Genomic DNA, 25234 nt, shown 5'->3' with positions numbered 1-25234 from the left:
TAAATTCTTGCTTCCGATATACATTTGTCGGCATTATTCAATTCGTAAAGAGGATTATAGTAAATCTACATCGAATGGCAACTTACTCAAGTATGAGAATATCTGGAATAATTCTTATAGGTCACACATGGGTCATTCTGATCTTATCGATCTTATCTATATTTTAACAATAGAATAGTCCGAAAGGCCTTGATCAATAAAAAAAAAAGTTTAAAATTTTTAACTTTTTAACTTTTATTGTACATGATCATTTTCTACAGATGCCAAGATATATATAATATCTATATGTATATTATATAAATACATATAATTAATTATTACATATTATAATAATTTATTATAACAAAAATTTATTATAATTTTTGCATTATTCATAATTATTATATATAATTATTATTACAATATGTATAGATTTTTGTAGATTTTTTTAAGCATTTTGAAACAGCTTAAACTGTGATAAGATTGTGACCCATATGGGATGAACAGAAACAGAACAAAAAAAAAATGTGTGTGTTAGAAAAGTTAATAATATAATAGAATAAATAAATTTTGTGCAAAACAAGATGAGAAATTCGTCATTATTGCAAAAATTGTATTAACTTTTATTTTTATTAGTTTTATACATCTCTAATTTTGCAAAGCAACACGACTTACTTCTCTGACTTGTTTTCTTTTTCAATCGTTGAGTGCAAAATAAATATTTGATCTTTATTTTAAGAAGCTTAAATGAGCCGATAGATTATAAATCGTTACCCAGAAGTTTATTTTCTTGAAACATAATCTGTGCATTTCCAGGTTTCTTTTTCTCCATCTAGGAAAATACTTTCATAGTCAAGGCTCGTATCATTAAAAACTATAATTAAACAATACACACAAACGATAAACAAAAGTTTGCACGCAGAAACACACACAGCACAGCAAGAAACAATTTTAGTATAGGTTTAGCGCCACTTTTGACACAGTAATGCCAATTGTGAATTATATTCATAATTTTTTCTTCGAGATTTTTATATCGATAGAAGGAATATGGAGTATTCGATATAATATCGAAAGAAGATAACCATCTTCAGCGCATGCACAGTAAGCTGATCGCTTCTGACATATACATAACCTGTTGGGATTGTTGTCACATCAAGAGGGTGTTTTGGTTGCTCGTAACATATATTTTGACAACCGACGCTCCGGGACATGAACTGTCATTACAAAGACACGCGGTAATCGCGAAAATGGCTACGGTTCATTTAGGCGTGAGCGATATCGTTCACTTGAATGTTGGTGGCACCAGGTAGATTATTATCCCAAAGAATTATTATTTTTTTCAATTCTCTTTGTTATCAATTTTCGAAAACGCCAACAATTTATCTAATCTTATAACTACTTTTAAGCTAACAAATCTCAGAATAATGATTTTATTTTCTTTAGATTGTGTGTCTTATATATTTTAATATTTTTATTTAAATGCTCTTTATTCGTTCTTACATTATTATATTATATTCTATTGTTTTAATTTTTTTACTAAATTTTTGTAAATGTTTTTTTGACTTGAATTATTGCTAATCTATTAGTGATAAATAATTTCCTTTTTCAGATTTTCCACATCTCGTCAAACACTAACGTGGATCCAGGATTCGTTCTTTACAGCTCTACTTAGTAACAGGATTGACAGTCACAAAGATGAGACTGGGGCATTGTTTATAGATAGAGATCCAAAGTTGTTTTCTATTATATTGAATTATCTTCGTACCAAGGATATTGATCTGAAAAATGTAGATATTCGGACTTTAAGACACGAGGCTGAATACTATGGTATCACTCCTCTAGTTAAACGCTTGATGCTTTGTGAAGACTTGACTCAGTCATCCTGCGGCGATGTATTATTTTACGGTTACTTACCACCACCATGTAAATTAACATTAAACACTATAATATTGTTATAAAAATATATTATAGCAAATTATAATGTTTTGTTTACTTTACAGGCATACCACTTCAAGAACCTGTTGCAGTAACATCAAATGTCAGTGATGTAACTGTTCACATTAGAGTTGGTTCTAGTGCAAACTCTAGAATTGATGGACCATCTAGCTCACAGTCTACAACAACCACCAATTCTATTAATCAAAATATTACTGGTAGTGTGTTAAAATTTTTATTAATTATCTAATTTTGAATTATTTAACAAAAAGTTTTTATTTATAATTTATCTACTTATGTAAAAATGTGAAGAGAGAAAATAATATATAATTTAAGAAAAAACTAACTAAAGATGCTCTTGCTGCAGGCCCACAAAATCACAAAGGAACACTGGGAACACATATGAGAAATTCTTCTTTAGATTACCGATTGCCACAGCGTGGTCTTCCACATTCTCGCACACCATCTTTAGATCTGAGACATGTTAGAAACAATTCGGCTGATCTAAATAAATTATATAAAAACGATATTGGCCTTGTATTTGGATTACAACAAGGTGAGTTCCAACAAATCATTCTAAAGTAAACAATATATTATTGCTATATCATAAAAAAAGTATAATGATAATTTTTCGAAAAAGATTAAAATGCTTTATTTTTGCTTTCATATTAATAAGATTATATTTAATGTGCAGTTTCATCCTGGGTGGACCCTTTGAGAGTACAGATCATAAAAGCGCATCACAACTGGATAGTTATCGCTTACGCGCACTTCATTACGTGCTATCGGCTAAAAGATTCATCTGGATGGCAACATGTGTTTACCAGTCCGCATATCGAGTGCATAATAGAGCGCGTGGCGATAAATGCGAAAATGGGAAGTGGCGCGGACGGCAAAATGGTCGCCATCTCTTATGGCAGTCAAGTAAGACTCTGGGGCGTATCCGAGGAAGGAATCAAGATCAACGTAGGCACATTCAATTTGAATGTACGCGTAGAATATCTATTCTTCATTGGTAGCCAATTGGTCGCGTTGTCGCCGACTGGAAAAATCGGCGTGTGGCATGCGATGACTCATCACTGGCAGATACAAGATGTAGTACCCATCCTGTCATTTGATACAGCTGGGTCCTTTCTTCTTTTAGGTTGCAACAATGGGTCCATTTATTATATTGGTAAGAAAATCAAAATTTTTGAATGAAACAAGATCTGAATATTTTTAGTGGTGTATACAAGAATATAAAAATTCGCTTAATGCATCTAATATTTGAAAAACTTTGAAGATCTATAGCCAAAAGAATATTTAATAGATCCAAAACACCTTAATTAGAATAGAAATAAATTTTTAATTTTTCTTCTTGATTAAAAAAACTTGTTATATAACTGCTATAATAATTTTGATTGCAGATATGCAAAAATTTCCTTTGCGAATGAAGGATAACGACCTGCTTGTGACCGAGTTATATCGAGATCCGAGTTACGATCCCATAACTGCAATATCTGTGTATTTGACGCCGAAAACAAGTAAGTCTCCTTTATCTCTATTTTCGTCTTAATATTAAAATGCCGACAAATAATAAGATACAGAAAAGGTAAAATCTTCTAAATTAAAGTTAATTAATATTATTCGTTAAAAAAACGATCTTCCAATGAGTGATATACATTATTAAAAAATGTTTATTAAGGCTGCTTAGTGCAGAATGTAATAACAAACGTTATTATAATATGCCAATTTAATTTTATGATGAAAATTATTTCTATTGTATGCTAAGATAAAACAAAGCTTTTAAATATATACATATACTAATAAATATATATATATATATATATATATATATATATATATATATATATATGTAAATATATAATTGTTATTATACACTGACTGGTGTATATTCTATTCAATAATTTATTTTAATGAATAATTTTATTCCATAATTTATTTAAATGAATAAAATATACGAAGAAAATATATTCATTAATTTAATAAAATTATAGTGAAAATTATTGCTTACTATAATTACGTTGGTTAAAATTAGAGTAATATTAATATTAATATTATGAGACTTGATATTGATCGTTAAAAATATTAATGAGAGTTTATTATTACATTCTTTGCTTCATTTTGTACAACTGGATAAATAGCACAAGGCAAGTATGGGTCGATATAAGCAGATGTTCTGCTTTCTCACGTCTAAATTGAAGCGTTATTCGCTTCTACTTTATGTTGACTGTATCAAACGTAAATCGTGCGATTAAATAAGAATAAATATACCTTCTTCCTCTCAGATAGCATTAAGTTTTATATCGGTACACTGGCGCATAGTCATATTTTACAACATATTAGTAATGTAAAAATAAATACTTATATATTTGCAAGAGTTTATATCATGAAGCACATTTGTTTTAATAGAATATCAATGTAAAACTCTATTTATGTAAGTTTCTCTTTCTAATAATCGAAAAAATTAATTTATACAAGACACGAGATAATATTAGAGATTGCACATTTGCACATACAACCCTGCTATCCTTATGCGTCCAGTTGTACTAATGCAATGTACTCTTTGATTTTTTTTACATATTACTTTATGCAATGGATTCTGTTGATACAATTTAATTGTCGGAGTTGCTTGCTTGCTCTTACTATTCATAGTAATATGTTCCATGCCAGCATCTGAGAGGGGAAAGGGAGGTAATAGAAAATATGTATCTTTGCCACATATATTTTTTTCGTTAATAGTGACAAATTTATATTTTTTTTTCAATCATACATATAAAAGTCGATAGCTGTAAATTATAATTATAATTTCAAAATGTTAATATCTATATCTGTAGATGTAGTTGCTTAATTGTAAAATATAATTATGTACAATTATTGTTATACATTTTGTTTCTTTTATAAATTGCTTCTGCTTATTGTTGCAATGCACAGCATGCAATATTGTGAGCTTTATTTATTAAAAACATTTATATACTAATTATTTTATATTAATAATATATTGAGACATCTGTTTTTAAATATTATTTTATTATATTTTGAACATTTTCCATTATTGCAGTTCTACAAACACACAAAAATATGTATGCACCCACATACAAATTAATCCTCTGATGTACTATTAATTATTGATTGGTGCAATATAAAATTTCAAATATAATAAATTGATACATATAATATAATAAATATAAATTTCATTTTTGATAAAAGAAACTCTTAATAACAGGTGATATCTATTTGTGAATATAATTAAACAGTTATGTTTTTTTAAGTGCGTCAGATGGTTAATGCAAATATGAAAAACACATTTCACCTAAAAGTATATCATTCCCAATGCAGGTCTCTGTGGAAATTGGATAGAAATTGCTTATGGCACGAAATCCGGAAGTGTCCGAGTAATCGTTCAACATCCCGAAACAGTTGGTCATGGTCCACAGTTATTTCAAACTTTTACAGTACACCAGAGCAGTGTAACCAAAGTACGTGCAATATAATTTTTTTTGACGAAAATTTTCGTGTTAAAATTATAAATTAAATTATAATGTTGTATACACATTAATTTCAATCATGCCCGAATTATGTTATAGGTAACGCTTTCGGAAAAATACTTGGTGTCTGTTTGTTCGGAGTATAATCACGTTAGAAGTTGGGCGGTAACCAGATTTCGCGGAATGATTTCAACGCAACCGGGATCAACGCCTGAAGCAAGCTTCAAAATTGTTTCCTTGGAAGCAATCGATCCCTGCGTTAGCTACAACGCCGGCAACGACTTCGGTACATTATTCTTTCTTCGATTTGGGAATATTTTTAAATGATATTTTTCTCTTTAAATTTCTTTATATGTATATATATTCACCAACATTAAAAATATTTTTTATTAAAATACTGATTTTTATATTCTTTCTTATATGTTATATTAATACTCAAATAATGGGTACGCAGGGCCGTTTGGCGAACAAGACGACGAGCAAGTGTTCGTGCAGAAGGTTGTACCCGAAACCGATCAATTATTTGTTCGATTAGCATCTAATGGAAAAAGAGTTTGCGTGATACAATCGGTGGATGGTAGCATTATAAGCTCATTTTACGTGCATGAGTGTGAAGGCTCTAGTCGCATGGGCTCAAGGCCCAGACGCTTCATATTCACTGGCCATTCTAACGGCACTATACAAATGTGGGACCTCACAACGGCATTGGATCCGTCTTTCAATGCCACTCAAAGTATGTTACTCTCTCTTTCTTCCATCGTGGTGACGTAACGAAATCGGCGAGCATGATTCACATATCTGAAATTCTGCAGGAAACAGAAAATTAACGTGAAACACATGTATCTAAAAAATTCTAAAAAGTAAACAATATCGTATCCATGATATAATTTATCTGATAAATATTATAATGTTTATTGTTTTTTTTTATTCTTAATAAATAATGGCTGATATATAATTTAATGATAAATATTAGTAATATACTATATTTATTTTTAAAAATTTGATTATATTTACTTATAAAAAAGATATATCTTTAATCTCATTGATTTAATAAAAAAATTAATTGCCATTTTATCACCCTGATTTTTATAATTTTTAGATACTTCGGGAGGACCTACACCAGAAGAGCTTTGGAAATTATTGGATCAATGCGATTTAAGCAATAGTCATTGTTCGACACCTTGTATTAGTCCCTCACCTTCATTAATCACGTCTGGACCTAGAATTAAGTCGAGCAACGTGTTATTTCTCAATCAATCCCAAAATCCAGACACAACACCTGGATCAAGCCAAACGTAAGTACACGCCTGTTCAAGCTATGTCGCAAAAACATGCAAATATGCATGCTACTCCAGAATCTGCATTTATTTATTTATTTATTTTAATAAATCCTTATAAAAATATAGTTCAAAAATTAAAAGTCTATAGTTCCTAAGTTAAAGTTAACTCTTTGCATTTGTATTTATGAGACAACATTACTTTATTAAAGTTCGCTATTTATCTATTTAAATAGTGCAATTTAAAAGTAATAATATAGGGAAGGATTGCACTATAAAACTCTATAATTATGTAATTATATAATACAGCTGTTAATGTTGAAAAAAAAATTATTTTCAAGATTTATTGTTTTATATAAATTTAAATGAATATCTAAATTGTTTTTAAGAAAATTTGATATCTCGAGTTAATAAATCTTTGTTTATTGTTATTAACATTATTATAAGTAACTTTTTCAAGAAATTTTACAATTTAAAAAAAATGTAAATATTTTTCTCTCTCTACAAAGATTTAATTATTTTGTTTATATTATTTATTATTATTCCAAAATGATTATTAAATTTTTTTCTTAAGAGAGATCAATGTAATGAAATTCATTTTGTAATGTAAGCTTATATACTCTGTCTTATGTAAATCTGTTTTTAATACAATAAGAGCCTGTCTAGAGCAAGGCATAAACATTAAATTCATAGACTGATAGATGATACAAGTTAAACGTTTTGTTTAGAATTATATATTCTGTATCAATGTTATAAAATGAATGTGAAGATGGTGATACACAAAATTACATCATTTCATTCTCTTATGATCTTAAAACAAGATTAACAAATACTGTCAAATTTTGATGAATACTTATACATAGTTATTGTAAGTCGAAATGATACTATTGTTATATATTTCTAGCGATTTTATACTCTCTCTTTGACTGTAAAACACTTAACATTACTTCAACATCGTATCGCTACCAACATTTCATGATCTTTGAACATTATTTAAAAAGTTGTGATTTTCTATATCTCTCGATTAACAAATGGTATGCATTACGTATGCAATTAAAAGACATTCAAGATCTGAATAGTTCTCATTATATGTATATATGAGTACATGTATACATGAGTACTTGTGTACGTTTGTTATAATTTTACTGCATATATAATGTATACGTGTTTACCATGTATGTATATGTACATATATATATATATATATATATATATATATATATATATATATATATAATATATATTGTAATATTGTTGCAACTGTTACTTCTGTGATTTAAATAAACCTTTATGTATATGTGTATGATGATATTATATCATCTGAATATCACTTCCATTGTACATAGATATCATACATATATTGTACATACAGATTGTTATAAAAGTAGTTGATTAGAAAGATCATTTTACAAATTTTCTTAATATATTATACTGATTAGTATAATAATATATAATATGTGTTACATTTTTTTGACAAAAATCTTCTTGAAAAAAGATTGATGAATTGTGATTTATAGAGAGATGATCATAAAATAATTCATTGCAACACATAAATATATGCAACAATTCGTAAATAATAATATAAAAGTTAGATTCTATTTTCGCATTTCAACTTGCGAACAAGTTCATTTACCTTAATAGTCATTGTAACACTTTATGTTATTACCACTATAAAAATCTAATTAAATCTCAGGCACTACGGTGATACACTTGTAACAATCCCGAACTGCAATAGAATTATAGATATATTTTTATATCAGTGGTATAATATAGTTGAAATTAATTAAATTATTATTATGTTATTATTATACAATTCTTTTAATATTCGCGAAATTTTTCAACAGATAAGTTTGTGTACTCTGTTAGACACAAGTAAAAAATATCACGCAGCAATGTAAATCTTGCTTAAAAACATTTGATCCTAGTATTTGTTAGAAAGATCAGACACGACTCATATAAAATGTTTAGTCCAGAATAAATTATTATTGAACAATGATGGATGTGTCATCGGTGTCAACAAGAAACACCAAGCAACTAAACCAATTACAAATAGACAGAGCAGCCCAGCTCTTTTCAATGGATCTTTATATGCTGCTACTTCAGAAAGATCAGGAAATCCCATGTGATTACAAAAAGAATGCGCGGCGAACGGTGCAACGAAGTGTCCTAAGAAAAATACAATAAAAAAAAAGACAAATACAAAATCTGAATAACAATTTTCGTGAGGAGAAATAGAAAATAATCCCACCTGTCTTTGCAAAGAGAAAAGCCGCGTATGCTCCAAATAAGGTCGTATATGCAGACTGAAAACCTGAATTTACCATTATTTATTTTCATTCATTGAGAAAATCAGACTTATAAAGATGTCTTTTTAAAATTTGTGATAAACTCACAGGATACAAACAACGCATGTTTGATTCCCACTCCCATCTTCATTCTCTCCACCACATGATGGAAATGAGCCACTCCAAAGAACAGAGGACACACGAATATGGCAGTAGACGGCGTAAAACATTGTAAGAGCAATGGCAACATACAGGCTCTGAAAGTCCATTCTTCGGACAATGGAGCAATCACTTGATTTCTCCACCAGATTAACGTTCGTATGCTTCCTAACCAGTACATGGGCTCTAAAAATAAAATATTATTTGTTACTTTTTTATAATTATCGGGATATCCTAATTGGATTTACAAAATACTAACCAGTATACAATCGCCACAATCCATTAAATCCCTGTAGACTCAAAGGACCTAGGAACAGGATCATTGTTAGGACTAATGGTATCACAGTTGCCTGTATTAAACCAGACCATCGTAGACCCAGCAGTTCCCAGATAGTTACCTATCAAGTATAATATAAGTTAGACAAATAGTTGCTACAGAATGGATGAGAGTTATTTAAACTCGAAATACCTTTTGAAATATTTTTTCATTTAATCCAAAATACAAAGGTACTGGTGAAATGAGAGTCATGATAAATACGCTAAAAAATCGCTTTTTTATTGTTGATGGATGCTCTCTAAAACACAAGCAATCAAATGTATTAATTATCAAAATTTCTTATTAGTATATCAGTATAATTACTTTTAAATGCATTCATTAATATAATTTTAAATGCATTCATTAATATAAATTAAAAAAAATTGATTACATGTTAATTTTACCAATTAAATGTAATTGCCAATTAAAAGTATTTTGTGATTATTACAAAATAATGAATATCGCATTTACAACATTATAAAATTTACGCAAAAAAAAAGATTGAATTCATATTATCATGTTCAAATGTCGCGCCAAATAATCACATCGTACGGTAATCATAAATAGTATAGTCGACCATGTCATGTCTAAAACTAAGCCTTAGGACATAGACATATAAAAACCATAGATGAGCACAAACTATCTCAGATGATATATACAAATAATATAAAAAAGGCGAAAATCTACTAAAAAATAAACATGTCTCTTTTTTAATTTTTGTCCCGATTTTCTATAGGATAATATATGGAAAATTCACTTTAGTATATTATAGAACTCGGTGACTCGGACGCCCGTCAAATATGTTACTAGCATCATCATTTGACTAGAGATTTCATGTCCAAAATATAATCCCGAAAGCGGCACCGCCGTTTGACAGAAGCGCCACCACGTGCGAAACTGCGTGTGTCAGTCACGGATGTTCATTCGGTCGGTGCGAGACGGTTCGCGTCCGCGAACGGTTTACCGAATAGGCAGTGAGTCGACGGGACGGAACTCGAGAACCGAATCTCCATCGTATCGTATAGACGATAGAAGGCATTTAAAAGAAAACTGGGGAAGAGAAAACAAAAACAGACCCGTTCCGTTGACATCGCGTCGCGAGTGATCGACGCTGCTGCCGTTTGTTATCCATCACACGTCATATCGCGAGACCGTGTTGCACACACGTACCTGTTGTGCGGCGAACTCCATACATACAGGCTCGCCACGTATACGACCGAGAGCCCGAGGCACGAGAGGATCGCGGAGACGCAGTTGTGCGAGTTATCGGTACTTCTCTCCGCGGCCTCCATAATTCCATAACTCCGATGTCGGTCGCCTGTGTCGCGCTCCACTGCGGAAGGGGAGCTCGGTAAAAGCGCCCCGTGGCGTCGGCGGTTGTGTCGGCGGAAGGGAAAGACGGGAGGGAGGAAAGAGAAAGAGAGTGAGCGAGGCGCCGGAGGTTGAGGCGGCGACGAAACGGTGCGGGTCGAATGGGGGGTAAGGGACGCTCAACACGCACTCGCGGGGCAGAAACACATCCGATTGGCGGCTGCCCTCTGGGCCAGTCGGCAAGCAGAGATCAAGAAGATGGCCGCCGTGCACGGTGGTAGTGTCGCTATTGTGTAGTGTTTCCTAAGATTTTGGCACCTTCTGCCTAAGCGTGTCCGGGACCGCGGCGTACCTGCCGGGCAGGGTACCCGCCGGGACTACTCGCGCATTCCTCGTAATCGGGAAGTGCGACGAGCCGCGATCGAGAGCGGAATAGGAGAAGGAGCGGCGGCAGCAGAAGCAAGAGGAGGAGGGGGAGGGGCAGGAGGTGGTGGAGGAGGACAACGACGGCAACGGGGACGGACACGAGGACGACCGCCGAGGGCCGCCGACGACACGCGCAAGATGCCAAGCGCGTCGTTCTCGTCGTCGCGCAGCTACGTGCGGAGATCGCGTCGGAAAAACGCAAACAGGATCCCTTTGCCGTCGAGAACCACGGGTAAGAGAGAAAGAAAGAAAGAAAGAGCGAGCGAAGAGGGACAGCGTGAGCGAGCGAGACGGAAAGAGAGAAAGACAGGGACACAAAGAGAGTCTCTCTTCTCTTTCTCTCTCTCTCTCTCTCTCTCTCTCTCTCTCCGCATCGGAGAGTTTCTTCTAAGATCTCGCTGCTCACCTGCTCTGTTCACTGTTCGCCATCGCCCATCTTATTCGGGAGCATCAAGGGATCGAGAGTACCACACGTCATTCTAACCACGAGCTCCACGTACTCCGCCATCTCCGTCGAGTCTTTGTCTCGGCGTACAGGCCTGCGTGCCATCAACGCTCTCACCTTCACCTATCTCTATCATTTTTTCTAGGATTTTTTCTATCTTCTATTATCTTACTATTTTTTTCTCTCTCCCAAGAGTCCATACATTTTTCTTTTACATGTATGTGCAAAAGAATTTGGGAAGGTGGTGAGAAAATGACTTCAAATTATATATCTGGTGAAAGAAAGAAACATTGACATTCTTTGTAACTTATATATAGGAGAAAATAATTTATTCCATATTCATTTTTGTGACAGCCACATGTCAACTTATTCAAGTTGTATCAGTCATTACTTCCATGCAACTCTTAAACGTTTCAGCTGAGGTTATGTAGTCCAGAATCTATATTCATTGGCTTTCAAGGACAAAATTGTCAAGTGGAAACTCAGTCTAATCATAATTATGTTGTAGTGACAAGGAAAGTTTGAGCAATTGATGATTAACGCTAAAAACTAAATACTTAACTAAGCAATATTATAATAAATGCTAGAATATATTTACAATATTGATTTACTTTATTCTTAATTATGCTCAATTATTCATCTTTAAATTATAATTTTCCATTCGTGAATCACTTTTCAGATTTGAGAATAATTTCTTATTGATAGCTATTAACAGCCATATTGCTTTTTAGTATTTATAGATAAGATCTGATTGAGAGAGACTGCTGTGGAAATGGAACAATTGTGGATTCGAGAATTTGCAATGAGTTTTCTCGACGAGTTTTAGAACAAAAAAAAAATCGTAGATATATCAGAATGAACAAAGAAAATATTTTAACCAGCAATCCACAAAATCGCTTATCATCTATCTTGAAAGAATACATAACATACATTCATAATGTGAACTGTTAAGTTTGTATGAAATTAAAAATTATATAATGCTTATAAAAGTACAGAGTAAACATTAAATATTTCAATAAAGCAAGAATTATATTGGAAGACGATATTCTATTGTAATAATATAGCAAGAGCTGAGTGCCCCTCAGAAATATAATAAGGGTTGAACGATCCCCGACATTATTAAGAGAACATGATCCTTATTATAATATAATATTGTGTTGGATTAATTCTCGTTGGAGAAACGATTACTTTTGTACCTGCCGTGTACACAATACTGTACGTCGTGGGCCGATCGCGATCTCCGCTTCGCGATCAATCCATCGGAATGTTGGCTTCGGAGTCGCCCCCTTCCCTGTCCCCTCCCTGCAGCCCCCCTATACACACTGCCTTCTTTTTCCTTTTTCTCTTTCTCTCTCTTTTTCTTTCCCCTTTCTTCTCGATTCCGAATCACCAGCGATCCAGTTGGAACGCGGCGCAGGAGTACAAGTCGATCGGTGCCGAATTTTCCAGCAGTCCAAGAGAGACGGAGAGCGAACGAGAAAGAGAGTGAAAAAAAGAGAGTGGGTGTAAGATTGATATTACATTCATATGACAAAATGTTTGTTGGACATCGATCGGTTGGCTATCATATTGGCAGTTTTTAGAAACTTGATTGAAACTTTAGAAATTCTTTATTCGAAAGCCAATCGCTATATCTGACGAAGAATAGGAGGAAAGAAGAAAGAGAGATCGAGAGGATGAGTGAATAAACGAATAATAAGTATGCTTGAGATTAATGTGTACATTTTTTCGTATTTTTTTTCAGATAGAAATTCAATTGTTTACGTGTTTACTGTGTGATTATTAACTTTTTAGCTGTGTTAATTTGAACATGTGTATTTAAAAAGAAGGGGAAAAAGAGCTTTTATTAAATATCTTATTTTTTACGAATGCGATTTAATTCCAAGATCTCGAGTTCTAGATTAATACTTTCAATGCTTGATTATTCGAATGTTTCGGGAAAATCAAATATAAAGTTGTTAAAGTGACATTAGATAAGAATAAAAATAATGTCATATATAAACTTATCTATTTAATTGCAACAGAGATATGTACTCGAAAAATTTAATCTTGGAATTAAATCGTGCAGACGGTATTTGTAAATGAAAAAAAAATATTTAAACTAGTTTTTTTTTTTTTTTACATATATATTCTTATATACAGAAAGAAAAGAGGAAAGAGGGCAAGAACTGATGTGATATTGCCAATGGATGTTTTGTGAACGATGAATTAGCGGTGCTCTACTTTTCCCAGAGAAGACCCGAAAACAACGTGTCCGAGGAATCTCCAGCCCGAAAAATTACGCATCCCGTAAATGCTACGAGCAGAGCGCCATCCCATACGCGTGTCCGTGTGTTATCGGCTAGAAAGTGAAATGTGTCTGAAAGGCGCTGTTTCCCGGAGCGAAATGGAAGGCGCATGATGGATTCTGCTTCTTTTGCAGCGATATTCGTTGACGCACCGATGATAATGATTTGATAGTGAATGAAGAGAGAGATAGAAGAACGTCTGTGAATCCCAACCTCGGCGCATCTCTTTTTGTCAATTTGTACTTTGGTATACGATGAATTTCATATTTTGTGATAACGATCGGTCAATAGTGAGGTACATCGTGTCTCGATTTCGTTTCCTGTTATGATATAATATTGCATAGAGAGGCAAAAGGAATATATACAATTTATTAAAAACTTTATTGTACGATATGTACTCTTGCAATAAGTTTGACATTAAAAATGAAGCAGTGAGATTTATATATCTTTTTTTTTTTTGTTATTCATGGTTCTCAAGTTGCATAGTGAAGAATGATTGGAATGTCAGAAATTACATTGTCAGATATTGTATTGCAGATTATTTGTATCGATATTGCATACTAGACAATTTATGCATCAGTACTCATAAAACAGGGTCACCTTGTGTTAATATGTAAATTTCTCTAATGATCTCTGGCTTATTATTAATGATAGAGATAATAGCAGATGACTAATGTGTAATGTGTTTTTATTTACCAAAGTTTACTCCTGCTCTTGTGAACAGGATATATTATTTGTGACGATGCACAATGTTTCTCTCTTTCTCTTCGTCTTTTATTTGATAGATGTATATTTTGGATTGACAAAACCAAATTTTATTCTTCCTTTATTCTTTTTCTTTTGTGTCTTACTATATTCATCTTGATAGGCTAATATCAAAACTTTATTAAGGATCTTCTATTGAAAAGAACTATGATTTAATTATGTGGCTATATTCGCTGTTAAAATAATGTATACTTCTTCTTCTTCTATGTAGATTTCCATTCTAGCAGGACGCAAAACTACGATTTTAGATTTATTAGTACCGAAGGTAGTATAATATAGAAGACTACTCTTTTGGTAAATTAAGTGTAATCATATATTCCATTATCTTTCTTTCTCTTTTTATTTTTCCTTTACAAATAACTATTCTTCGTAAAAGGTTCCTTTTTAAAAGTTCTCTTATCGTCAGATAGTGACACAAAACAACGTATACACGGCATTCTTTTCACCATTTCTTTTATCTCCCTTTCGAAACTAGATTAATTTTTTAATTTTTTTGTTTTTGCTTTTTTTTTTATTATTATTAGCCGAGCCATGCGACCTACCGTGTCCGACGTCCAATCAGATTCTTCCGGGAGGTGGAGTTGGCGGTGGAGGCGGAGGAAGTGGTGGACGAGGCTCGTCCCCTAGTGTATCCGGAATAGCTGCACCCTCGCCGTCTCCGCAGTCACACTCATCGCCATACGACTTGAGACGCAAAAGTCCACCTCATCCAGACCCAGCGCCAGGTACGAGTTCTGCTCTACCGCCATCGGGTGGAAGTAGCATCGCCGCTACCTTCGGTTCGTCGTCTTTACCAGCAAGAAAACGACCAAGACGGACATGTTCGCTTTCTACAGACGGTACGTCTCGAAGTTGTCACAGTTGAAAGATGAGTCGAATTAAAAATTGTTCCACGTGTCGAGAGGTAAATAATTAATATTTAAATAATGTGATGATCATATATTATTAATGTATAGCATATACAGTATATTTTTATATGCAATATAATAAATAAAAATCTTTCTAATGAGGGAAACAAATTTGAGAATTGTCTACTTGAGAACTTGACATTGCTCTCTCATTTGCTTCTTGACACGTAGATCTCTAGAATTCAACTCCGCTAATCAGTCAGATCTAATTTTGACTTCTCATGGCAGGTATAAATACAAACACAGCGGCGCATTATCTTCAATATGAGCTACCGGACGAAGTACTGCTCACGATATTCAATTATCTCATGGAACAAGATCTTTGCCGAGTCTCGCAAGTGTGCAAGCGTTTCCAGGCAATCGCGAACGACACAGAGCTGTGGAAATCGCTTTACCAGCAGGTTTACGAGTACGATCTGCCCCTATTTAATCCAGCCCCGTGTAAATTCGAATTCGTGTCGCCAGACGAATCCGAATACCAGAATCCATGGAAGGAGAGCTTTAGGCAGCTATACAGAGGTGTGCACGTGCGACCCGGCTTCCAGGACTTGAAGTTTAAGGGCCGTAATCTACCGTACTTCAATACAGTCCAGAACGCGCTGGACTACGTGGACGAGTACAGGAGTAACAGCAGTTCCACAACGAATAGTGGAAGTTCAGTCGCGAGCGGACAGAGTTGTTGCAACAGCAATTCGCAAACGAGCGGGGAGGACACGTCGACGCAGCATTTGGTATTCCTGCACGCAGGCACATACAGGGGCGAGTTCCTCGTGATTGATAGTGATGTGGCGCTAATCGGCGCTGCGCCAGGCAATGTCGCGGAATCCGTCATCCTGGAACGGGAGAGCGAATCGACAGTTATGTTTGTGGAAGGTGCAAAGCGCGCTTATGCCGGGCATCTCACGTTGAAATTCACGCCAGATGTCACAAGCACAGTGCCGCATCATAAACACTATTGTCTGGAGGTTGGCGAAAATTGTAGTCCTACCGTTGATCATTGCATTATCAGAAGCTCTAGTGTTGGTAAGTGAACAATTAATTCTTGTATAAACATATATTGCAAATGTAAAATCAAATAGTCATTAAATTTGTATAAGAGATTAATTAAAATATATGACACAATGATTAAATATAATAAAAGATTTATAATTATGCAATATGCTACAATATACGAAAAAAGATTGCAAAAGATTGTTTTGAAAAAAGTTAAGCAAATTAACATCAATTTCATATTTTAATTAAATAATTGTGATGACTCGTTTATTAAGATTACTTTTTTTCAACTTTTAGTTGGTGCTGCGGTCTGTGTATCGGGCGTAGGTGCCAATCCATTAGTAAAAAACTGCGATATTTCGGATTGCGAAAACGTTGGCTTGTACGTGACTGATTACGCTCAGGGCACATACGAGGACAACGAAATCTCGCGGAACGCTCTGGCTGGCATTTGGGTGAAGAATTATGCGAATCCTATCATGCGACGGAATCACATTCATCACGGTCGTGATGTAGGAATATTTACATTTGATAATGGACTTGGTTACTTTGAAGCTAACGATATTCATAACAATCGGATAGCGGGTTTCGAAGTAAAGGCCGGAGCAAATCCGACCGTTGTTCATTGCGAGATTCATCACGGTCAGACTGGTGGCATCTACGTTCACGAAAACGGCCTGGGACAATTCATCGACAACAAGATTCACTCCAACAATTTTGCTGGTGTATGGATCACGTCAAATTCGAATCCGACTATACGACGGAACGAAATATACAACGGTCATCAAGGCGGAGTATATATTTTCGGCGAAGGTAGAGGGCTGATCGAGCACAATAATATCTATGGCAACGCGTTGGCCGGCATACAAATCAGGACAAACTCGGATCCGATCGTTCGACATAATAAAATACATCACGGTCAACACGGTGGCATTTACGTCCACGAAAAGGGCCAGGGCCTAATAGAGGAAAACGAAGTATATGCCAACACCCTAGCAGGTGTATGGATTACGACGGGTTCAACGCCGGTTTTAAGGAGAAATCGGATTCATAGCGGCAAGCAGGTCGGCGTGTATTTTTATGATAATGGCCACGGAAGATTAGAAGACAATGATATTTTCAATCATTTGTATTCGGGAGTACAAATAAGGTAATTCACACGTATAAATTAAAAGGTGTTCGCGAATCTTGAGCATAAACGAAATGTAGTGGTAAGAAAATTATCTAAAATTGTGTTTTTTTCTTTTAATTTAGGACTGGCAGTAATCCAGTAATACGTGGCAACAAAATATGGGGTGGTCAGAACGGCGGTGTTCTTGTATATAATAGCGGCTTAGGCTTACTTGAACAAAATGAGATTTTTGACAACGCAATGGCTGGCGTTTGGATTAAGACGGACAGTAATCCGACTCTTAAGAGAAACAAAATATACGACGGACGAGACGGCGGAATTTGTATATTTAATGGAGGCAAAGGTAAAGTATTTTGTTTGCAAAATTTTAATAATTTTCGTATCATACACACATATACACATAAATAATAAATATTATAAGTGATAAAATTTTTTTTACTGACAATATGTGTGTGTGCGTGCGTGCGTGTGTGTATGTGTGTACCTGCTTCTTTAAATTTAATTGAATATATTTTACCCGTTTTTATTAAAATGTATCACAAATAATCAAACAATTATTTCAATTCAAAACTTATCAACTCCATTGAAAAGTACTTCTCTCTTAATAAAATGAATTGAATTATAAATACATTAGATTTAAGGGAAAATTGATAGTGATTTTTACGTGTCTCAATATAGGTGTTTTGGAAGAGAACGATATATTTCGCAATGCGCAAGCGGGCGTGCTCATTTCGACGCAATCGCAGCCAATCTTGAGGAGAAACCGGATTTTCGACGGCTTGGCAGCTGGCGTTGAAATAACCAACAACGCCACTGCCACGCTGGAATTCAATCAAATATTCAATAATCGATTTGGTGGTCTGTGCCTAGCGAGTGGGGTGCAGCCGACAACTAGAGGTAAATACTTGCTTTCGGGTAATTGTGTTTTTAGCGAAGAAGAAAACAAATCTATTGAATATTGCGCACTTTTTTTAGGCAATAAAATATTTAGTAATCAAGACGCGGTGGAGAAAGCAGTTGGAAATGGTCAATGTCTGTACAAAATCTCATCGTACACTTCTTTCCCTATGCACGACTTCTACCGCTGTCAAACTTGCAACACAACAGATCGCAATGCGATATGCGTTAATTGTATAAAAACTTGCCATGCCGGTCACGACGTGGAATTCATTAGACACGACCGGTAAGAGAGTTTGCTCGATGTATTATTTAAGTACACATTCTCTGCTAGAATTAAATAACTATAATGAAATCGTGCATTAATATTTTTAGATTCTTTTGTGATTGCGGTGCCGGAACGTTGAGCAATCAGTGCCAGCTGCAGGGTGAGCCCACGCAAGATACGGACACGTTGTACGATAGCGCGGCGCCCATGGAATCGCATACACTTATGGTTAACTAGGAACTAACCTAAAATAATTTAAACAATCAAACAATTGTTAGAGCCGTAAGCCCAATAATATCGCGAGCAGACGCAGTAATTTGCTGCCGAGTTCTTTATTATGATACTTTTTCTTCTCTTCGTATATACGCCATCATATATAATTGTTATATTTAAAAAATTTCTATTTATTGCAAAGATATTTTGTTATTGTTAATACGAGCGCGTCATGTTACACAATACTCCCTGACAATACTATAATTTTCTTTTTTTTTTCTGTAGGCATCATTAGCTCTATTCGTATTATTGTTTATTATAATTTTCTTCCTCTTATCTTTCACGAAAATATATTCCAAAGCTCTTCTCGTATGTGGAAACTTGTTACATCACATTACAGAAGAATAATATATTTCTATAAATTTTTTACTTATTTACTCTCTTCTTTATATTCATTTTATATTGAAAGTTAATCGTATCGATAATCTTTTTCCCATGATTATTTAAAATTATAAAATGGTTATCTTGATATATTGAGTTTTTATTTCACATGTTATTTTCTCTTTAACCAATCCTTGTGAAAAATTTTACAAATAAAAATTGTTTTTTTTTTTCTAAACTAATAAAGAACTCGGCAATCGAGTGTCGCCAAGAAACGGTAGTATATAAAATAACAAAAACTCATATGTAAGACAGTATAATATTAGATATATCAAATTATAATTTGAATGTATAAACGAAAGAGATGCTAGACTAATCGTAAATCGAACATTTTACGTGATCCTTTTTATTGAGGTTCTGCAATTCTTAAAATTATCATATAACAAGAGTGCAGTGCCGAAGCATTAAAAAATGAAAGGGAGAAGAAAAAGAAGCAAATGTATACGCCATAATAAAAACATTTGACGCCTCGTAATATATGCTCTAATGAATTGGCTTAAAACTCTAATAAAAGCCGCGTTAACACGTACATAAAACGAATGTAAATTCACACGGTGTGAAACAGTGTATCCAGAATGTAAATTGTGTATATCGAAGCAGTAATAATAATGAGATGATAATGTTGAGAATAGGTAATACAATCATATTACCATATTCTTGCGAGCAGAGAAACATCAATGCCAGGTAAAATATATAAATAAGATTTGCACTCAACAATTAATAAAACAAAAGACTCTTATAATTATACCAGTGTATAAAGAAATACAAAAGCAATGCGTATTAAATATCACGCTTGCTGAAATCGTAAAAACTGAAAATTTTAAACTTAAATCATTGCAACAAGGAAAAAGAAGGAAGGATCGTAAACCAACGCGTCACATGATCGTAAACATGTTAAGTGCAACTACATGGACGAATTTGTCAAATCTGTGCTGTACAAATCTCGAAGAAATAAACGAAAGTAGAAGAAGGAGAGGCGAACGTAAAGCGGAAACGAAAAGAAACCAACAAGACGAAGATCTGTAAGACACACGGAAACACAATGTCTAAAATATGTGATATATAAAACTCACAACAGGTGGAATATAATCAAAAGGAAGATGAACATTCTGCTAATTTTTCGACGTAAATATACCTCGTAATTAACGCATAAAAGTTCCATTATATTCGCAGTGATAAATTATGCGATGGTCCTAAGTTGCTCCCCCACCTCCCATCGGGCGAAGTGCATAATAAAGACGAGATAAATATTCAAAATTAAATTAAAATCACGGATAAAAAGAAGTGTATGTACAAGGAGATGTGCAACGGTGTGTATACCAGTGAAACAAAAAGGAAACGGAAGAAGAAATTGAGCGTTCGAAATAGAAAAAAAATGTACTGTCCAAGGAACAGTTTTTAAAAAATAATCTCGAATTTTTCAGAGTAATCCGATTTTTTTAATTATTACGTTAGTGCATAAAAGAAGTCTAATCGCATTACTGTAACTGTAATTTCTTCGGGAGTGAGTACGCGCGCTTCCGTGCGAAAGAAAAAAGAGCAAGCGCCTATTAGCGATATAATTTTAGACCGAAATCACCTTTATTTACGCATACACGTGGTATACATATATAGATAAATAGAGAAGAAAAGAGTGAACTCTATTCCTGATAGAGGCATCATTATCGTAAATTCTGTTCGCACGCGAAAAAAGAACGTGTAATTTGTTATTATACGCGTATATATATGATATCTTTTGTATGTCGTCTACAGCGAGAAGCGGCGCGTGAAAATTGCTTTTGAGCTTGCCGACTCGGAGGAGGATAGTATTATTTACGGTGTCATATTATATATACTATCGTGACGGAAAAGCTTGTATATATCCAACAATAGGCGCGTTGAATGAAAGAAGGATATAGGCACTTTTCACGCGCGCGCCATACTAGACCTAAAAAGTAAAAAAAAGAAAAAAGAAAAAGAAAAAAACGCGTATCGCGAATCTTTCGGTTCTTGAGTGATATAACGTATGGTCTGTTGTTTTGTTTAACGATATTGTGCATTCGACGAACTTCGTGGATCCTTTCTTGTCTGACGCTCGAAGCGGAGGAACTGCAGAAGAATGTGTGGCGATGCGACGGGAAATAGTACATACGATTATATTATATTTTTTTATTTATATATATATATATATTTTTTTTTTTTGCATTGTACACCGAATACGCTCTCGAGTGATTTCTGTTGTCTTTTTTTCACATTGAAATTATCGATCAGAGTTACGCCTCTCTCTAACAATTTGAACGTGACTGATTGTGAAAATTTATTTGTCAAATTGTATAAATTATCGATTGAATTTGAACGCTGGATGTTCTGTGTTATTCATGGACCGAGTTATTTTATTATGTGTACGTAATATGTGGCAGAGATATATGTATATGTATTATTTTTTCTTTCTTTTTTTTTTATCCGAGCAATCGAGATGGAAAGAAAATCGCGTGCACGTGCGCGCGTCCTTCATCTTTTTTCTCTGAGAGAGAATAAAACGAAGCCCTCGAAAGTATAAATTTATCATTGTCCGTGCGGAGCCATTTTCTCTTCAAATACGCGAAGGGAACATTTTTCTGCGATTTCTACCTCCTCACACGCACGCTGAGTAAAGGGATTTCCTGTCACAGTAAAACTGTCACTGTTATTGCTTATCCGATGATTCGAGAGCATATGCAACGAGAGATTTAAGGATATTTTATCAATATTTTTAGATTATTCAATAGCAAATTTTTTTTTGACAAAATAGAAAACTCTCAGTATTTATTATTAAAGCAAGACGCGCGATATATTATATTTTCTGGAATATTTCAGAAATATTCCAAAAATTTTGCTAAAAACGCGTTGCGTTTCGATAACATGCTGGTCAGTCATGTCTGTTGGTAGAAGGAGATAATACGTACAGATTGCAGAAAACTGTTCTTAGCATGTAAGATTAGTATTCCCTCGACAAGTCTTTATTTACTGTTCATATAACAACTAACGATACTCTATGACAGTGACAAATTTGACCGTGTCAGCGAATTCTTTTTCTCCATGCACTTTCAAGTATGTATGTTGAGTAATGTTTCGAGTATACATTGTTTTTGCGCAGCAAACCGTGTATATATGTATGTACAACATAGGACGAGGCAGCAACCAGGCGAGCGATTCGTGGACTCGTATAATAACTTCCCAGCTGCTTCCATTCCGCCTGCTCGAGCGTACGCGTTTTACGGCTTACACCCTCGTGACCTAAAACTCCGAAAAAAGAGAACAAGGGGATGAAAAACAAGACGAATACGTACATACACGCGTATTAGACGCGTGAGATAGGTAAAAATAGGCTTGCACAAAAAACTTGCAGACATATAGACACAAACATACACATACAATACAGACACACTGTACACACAATGGGTCGAGATTCTCGTATTCGGCTGCGGCACGATCCCAGTGTTTCTCTGTTTCTAGTTGTTGAATGTATTAGAAGATAAGGGACTCGATCACAGCAAAAACGGACCCTTTCTTTCTCTCCCCCTTCGCTCCCCTCCCCTCCCCTCCCCTCCCCACCCCGCTGCTCCATCCCTTTCCGTTGTGTTTGTCATTCTTACTGTTCCGCTATAAGATCGGCTGACGCTAAATAGAGCTTTATCTTAACGTTCACCAAAGTGACAGTCGTTTCGCACCACGCGTGAAAGTCTCGGGAGTGACAAGAATCTTTTTGTTCTGCAACAAAAAAACAAAAAAAACAGAAAAGAGAAATATTCAAGATTGTAATCACGCAATATACGAGCAAGCTCTCGCCATGAGATGAAAGCGAGTAACATTGATTGTACATACGTGCCGTCATCGTTCGAGATTATCGGATTAGTGCGTGAACAATCAACGTGTTTCACACAAATTGAAACCTCGAAATACTATACGACAAAATGTTAATTATCCGGACATTGATTATCCGAATATCGAAACATTCCTAATACGATCGGTAGCCGAACGAAATGACAAAAAAGCAGAGAAAAATTTTATATATATATATATATATATATATATATATATATATGTGTGTGTGTATACAAAATTATGTATTTTTAAATATTTTATATAAAATTATATATATATATTTTTAATACTACATTTTTTTATCTTATTTATATTTTATTTATATTGTTATTTTTTATTTAATGTATCTCATATTTCTCAAAATTTCGCGCAAGTATAATCGTATTTTATATATATTATTCCTCTACTTTGAATCCGGATAGTTAATGTCTTGCTGTGCACAGAGGTTCACTTTACTAAATTATTTAAAATATTCTTATTACCATAAAAGATATAACAAAAAAATGTTTTAGGAATAATCGTTTAATTCAAAGGAGACAACCATAATCGGAATATTTATTATCGATGTAGCGCGAAAAATCAGCCGAATCCTCGCCTTGATCTATCGGTCTCTCTCTTTATCACGAATCGATAAACAATCACTCCATTCCATGAACTATAACTATACTGTCCACCATCAAACATCGATTCTTTCGATTTTCCGTCAGCGAGTACTTGCCATTATTACGTTAGTTGCCATAGCTCCGGTGCGGTAGAGAAGCTAGATAGATTAAGAGCACACAAAGCGTTTGTTGTGCAAACACGGATCCGTAAAAATCAATAGAAGTACGTATAATGTAAATATTAACTTGACCATATATATAATTATATATATATATTTATATACATATACATATATATATATATATATATATATATATATATATATATATATATATTGCATATATATATATATATATATATATATATATATATATATACAATTTATTGATTGCACTATTATATAAAAAATATATATTATTGTCGATTATAATTTTTATTTTTTTATCCTTTATTGTTAATTTATGTACTTTTTTCATTTTGTCGCGGGACGAGACGATGATAATATGTTTTTTGCGTTCTGCTTTAATTATAATTATAATTATAAAAGGAGGAAACAAAAAATAGTCAATCATCTTTGTACAATTAAATAAACAATGCTATCAAATAATTATTTCGTTCAACCGAATAGATTTGCAGAACATGACACTTTACGCTGCGCGCGAAGCTTTTTCCCGCCTACAGATTCAACTGGCAACTGCAAATTGAAGTCACTTTATAAAAGAAAAATGAAATGAGGAAATCTTACGTCGCGCGCTCTCTTGCGAGTCTCATATATAGCAGCACTTAAGTAACATACATATGTTAATCACACAAGAATGTATTAGCTCTTTTGCGGCTGAGATAAGTTAACGACGTTGCATTTTTATTACATGCCTAAATTATCGTGTTGCATGTGTAATATCGCAAAGTTGATAATAAGAAGTGGCAATTTTACTCTTTATCATTCATCTATTTACAAATAGATCTCTACACAAAGTATTTGTTTATTAAGTGCGTGCTAACTACACATATCGGATAAATCGTTGCGTAAAATGTGTTAAAGTTTTTATAGCATCAAATGTATCTTTGTTTTTTTTTTTAGAATTATTTAACATATTTAATGTTTTTTCTTTAGAATTATTTAACGTATTAAGTCACAATTTTGAAAAAATCAAGGAGAAAAAATCTTAAGAAATGTAGAATTTAAGAATGCCCTCAGCTACGAAAGAATTAACTCTCAATCAATTGAGATAATATATTTCTGATTAAAGATTTTCAAAACG

General features: G+C 33.9%; 3 protein-coding genes across 5 annotated transcripts; 2 read left to right on the top strand and 1 right to left on the bottom strand.

The window, feature by feature from the left end:
- The first annotated feature begins 1118 nt into the window (after nucleotides 1–1118).
- LOC126848236 (BTB/POZ domain-containing protein KCTD3) lies at nucleotides 1119–7246 on the top strand. 3 transcript variants are annotated; one of them, XM_050588961.1, is made up of 11 exons: nucleotides 1119–1285; nucleotides 1589–1902; nucleotides 1980–2132; nucleotides 2282–2470; nucleotides 2609–3088; nucleotides 3321–3437; nucleotides 4588–4608; nucleotides 5254–5393; nucleotides 5502–5688; nucleotides 5857–6135; nucleotides 6502–7246. In XM_050588961.1, the coding sequence occupies exons 1-11, from the start codon at nucleotides 1227–1229 to the stop codon at nucleotides 6699–6701; spliced, it is 2139 nt and encodes a 712-aa protein (XP_050444918.1). In that variant the 5' UTR covers nucleotides 1119–1226; the 3' UTR covers nucleotides 6702–7246. The 3 variants fall into 3 exon arrangements, with proteins under 3 accessions (XP_050444918.1, XP_050444916.1, XP_050444919.1); XM_050588959.1 differs by having other exon boundaries at nucleotides 4570–4608; XM_050588962.1 differs by lacking the exon at nucleotides 4588–4608.
- Nucleotides 7247–7397: 151 nt separating this feature from the next.
- LOC126848256 (CAAX prenyl protease 2) lies at nucleotides 7398–10777 on the bottom strand. Its single transcript, XM_050589014.1, has 6 exons — nucleotides 10610–10777; nucleotides 9593–9698; nucleotides 9383–9521; nucleotides 9073–9309; nucleotides 8928–8990; nucleotides 7398–8845 (listed from the first exon to the last, which is right to left on the bottom strand). Exons 1-6 carry the CDS (start codon nucleotides 10729–10731, stop codon nucleotides 8631–8633), a joined length of 882 nt encoding a protein of 293 aa, XP_050444971.1. The 5' UTR covers nucleotides 10732–10777; the 3' UTR covers nucleotides 7398–8630.
- Nucleotides 10778–11265: 488 nt separating this feature from the next.
- On the top strand, nucleotides 11266–24402 carry LOC126848229 (F-box only protein 11). The gene is made up of 8 exons (XM_050588940.1): nucleotides 11266–11408; nucleotides 15199–15513; nucleotides 15811–16605; nucleotides 16873–17725; nucleotides 17830–18050; nucleotides 18386–18604; nucleotides 18683–18890; nucleotides 18980–24402. The coding sequence occupies exons 1-8, from the start codon at nucleotides 11315–11317 to the stop codon at nucleotides 19107–19109; spliced, it is 2835 nt and encodes a 944-aa protein (XP_050444897.1). The 5' UTR covers nucleotides 11266–11314; the 3' UTR covers nucleotides 19110–24402.
- The last annotated feature ends 832 nt before the right edge of the window (nucleotides 24403–25234 follow it).

The sequence above is a fragment of the Cataglyphis hispanica genome, chromosome 3 (assembly GCF_021464435.1).
Source record: "Cataglyphis hispanica isolate Lineage 1 chromosome 3, ULB_Chis1_1.0, whole genome shotgun sequence".
In the NCBI taxonomy this organism is placed as follows: Eukaryota; Metazoa; Arthropoda; class Insecta; order Hymenoptera; family Formicidae; genus Cataglyphis; species Cataglyphis hispanica.
Note: the sequence above shows the minus strand (reverse complement) of the source record. Positions and strands in the feature narration are given on the sequence as shown.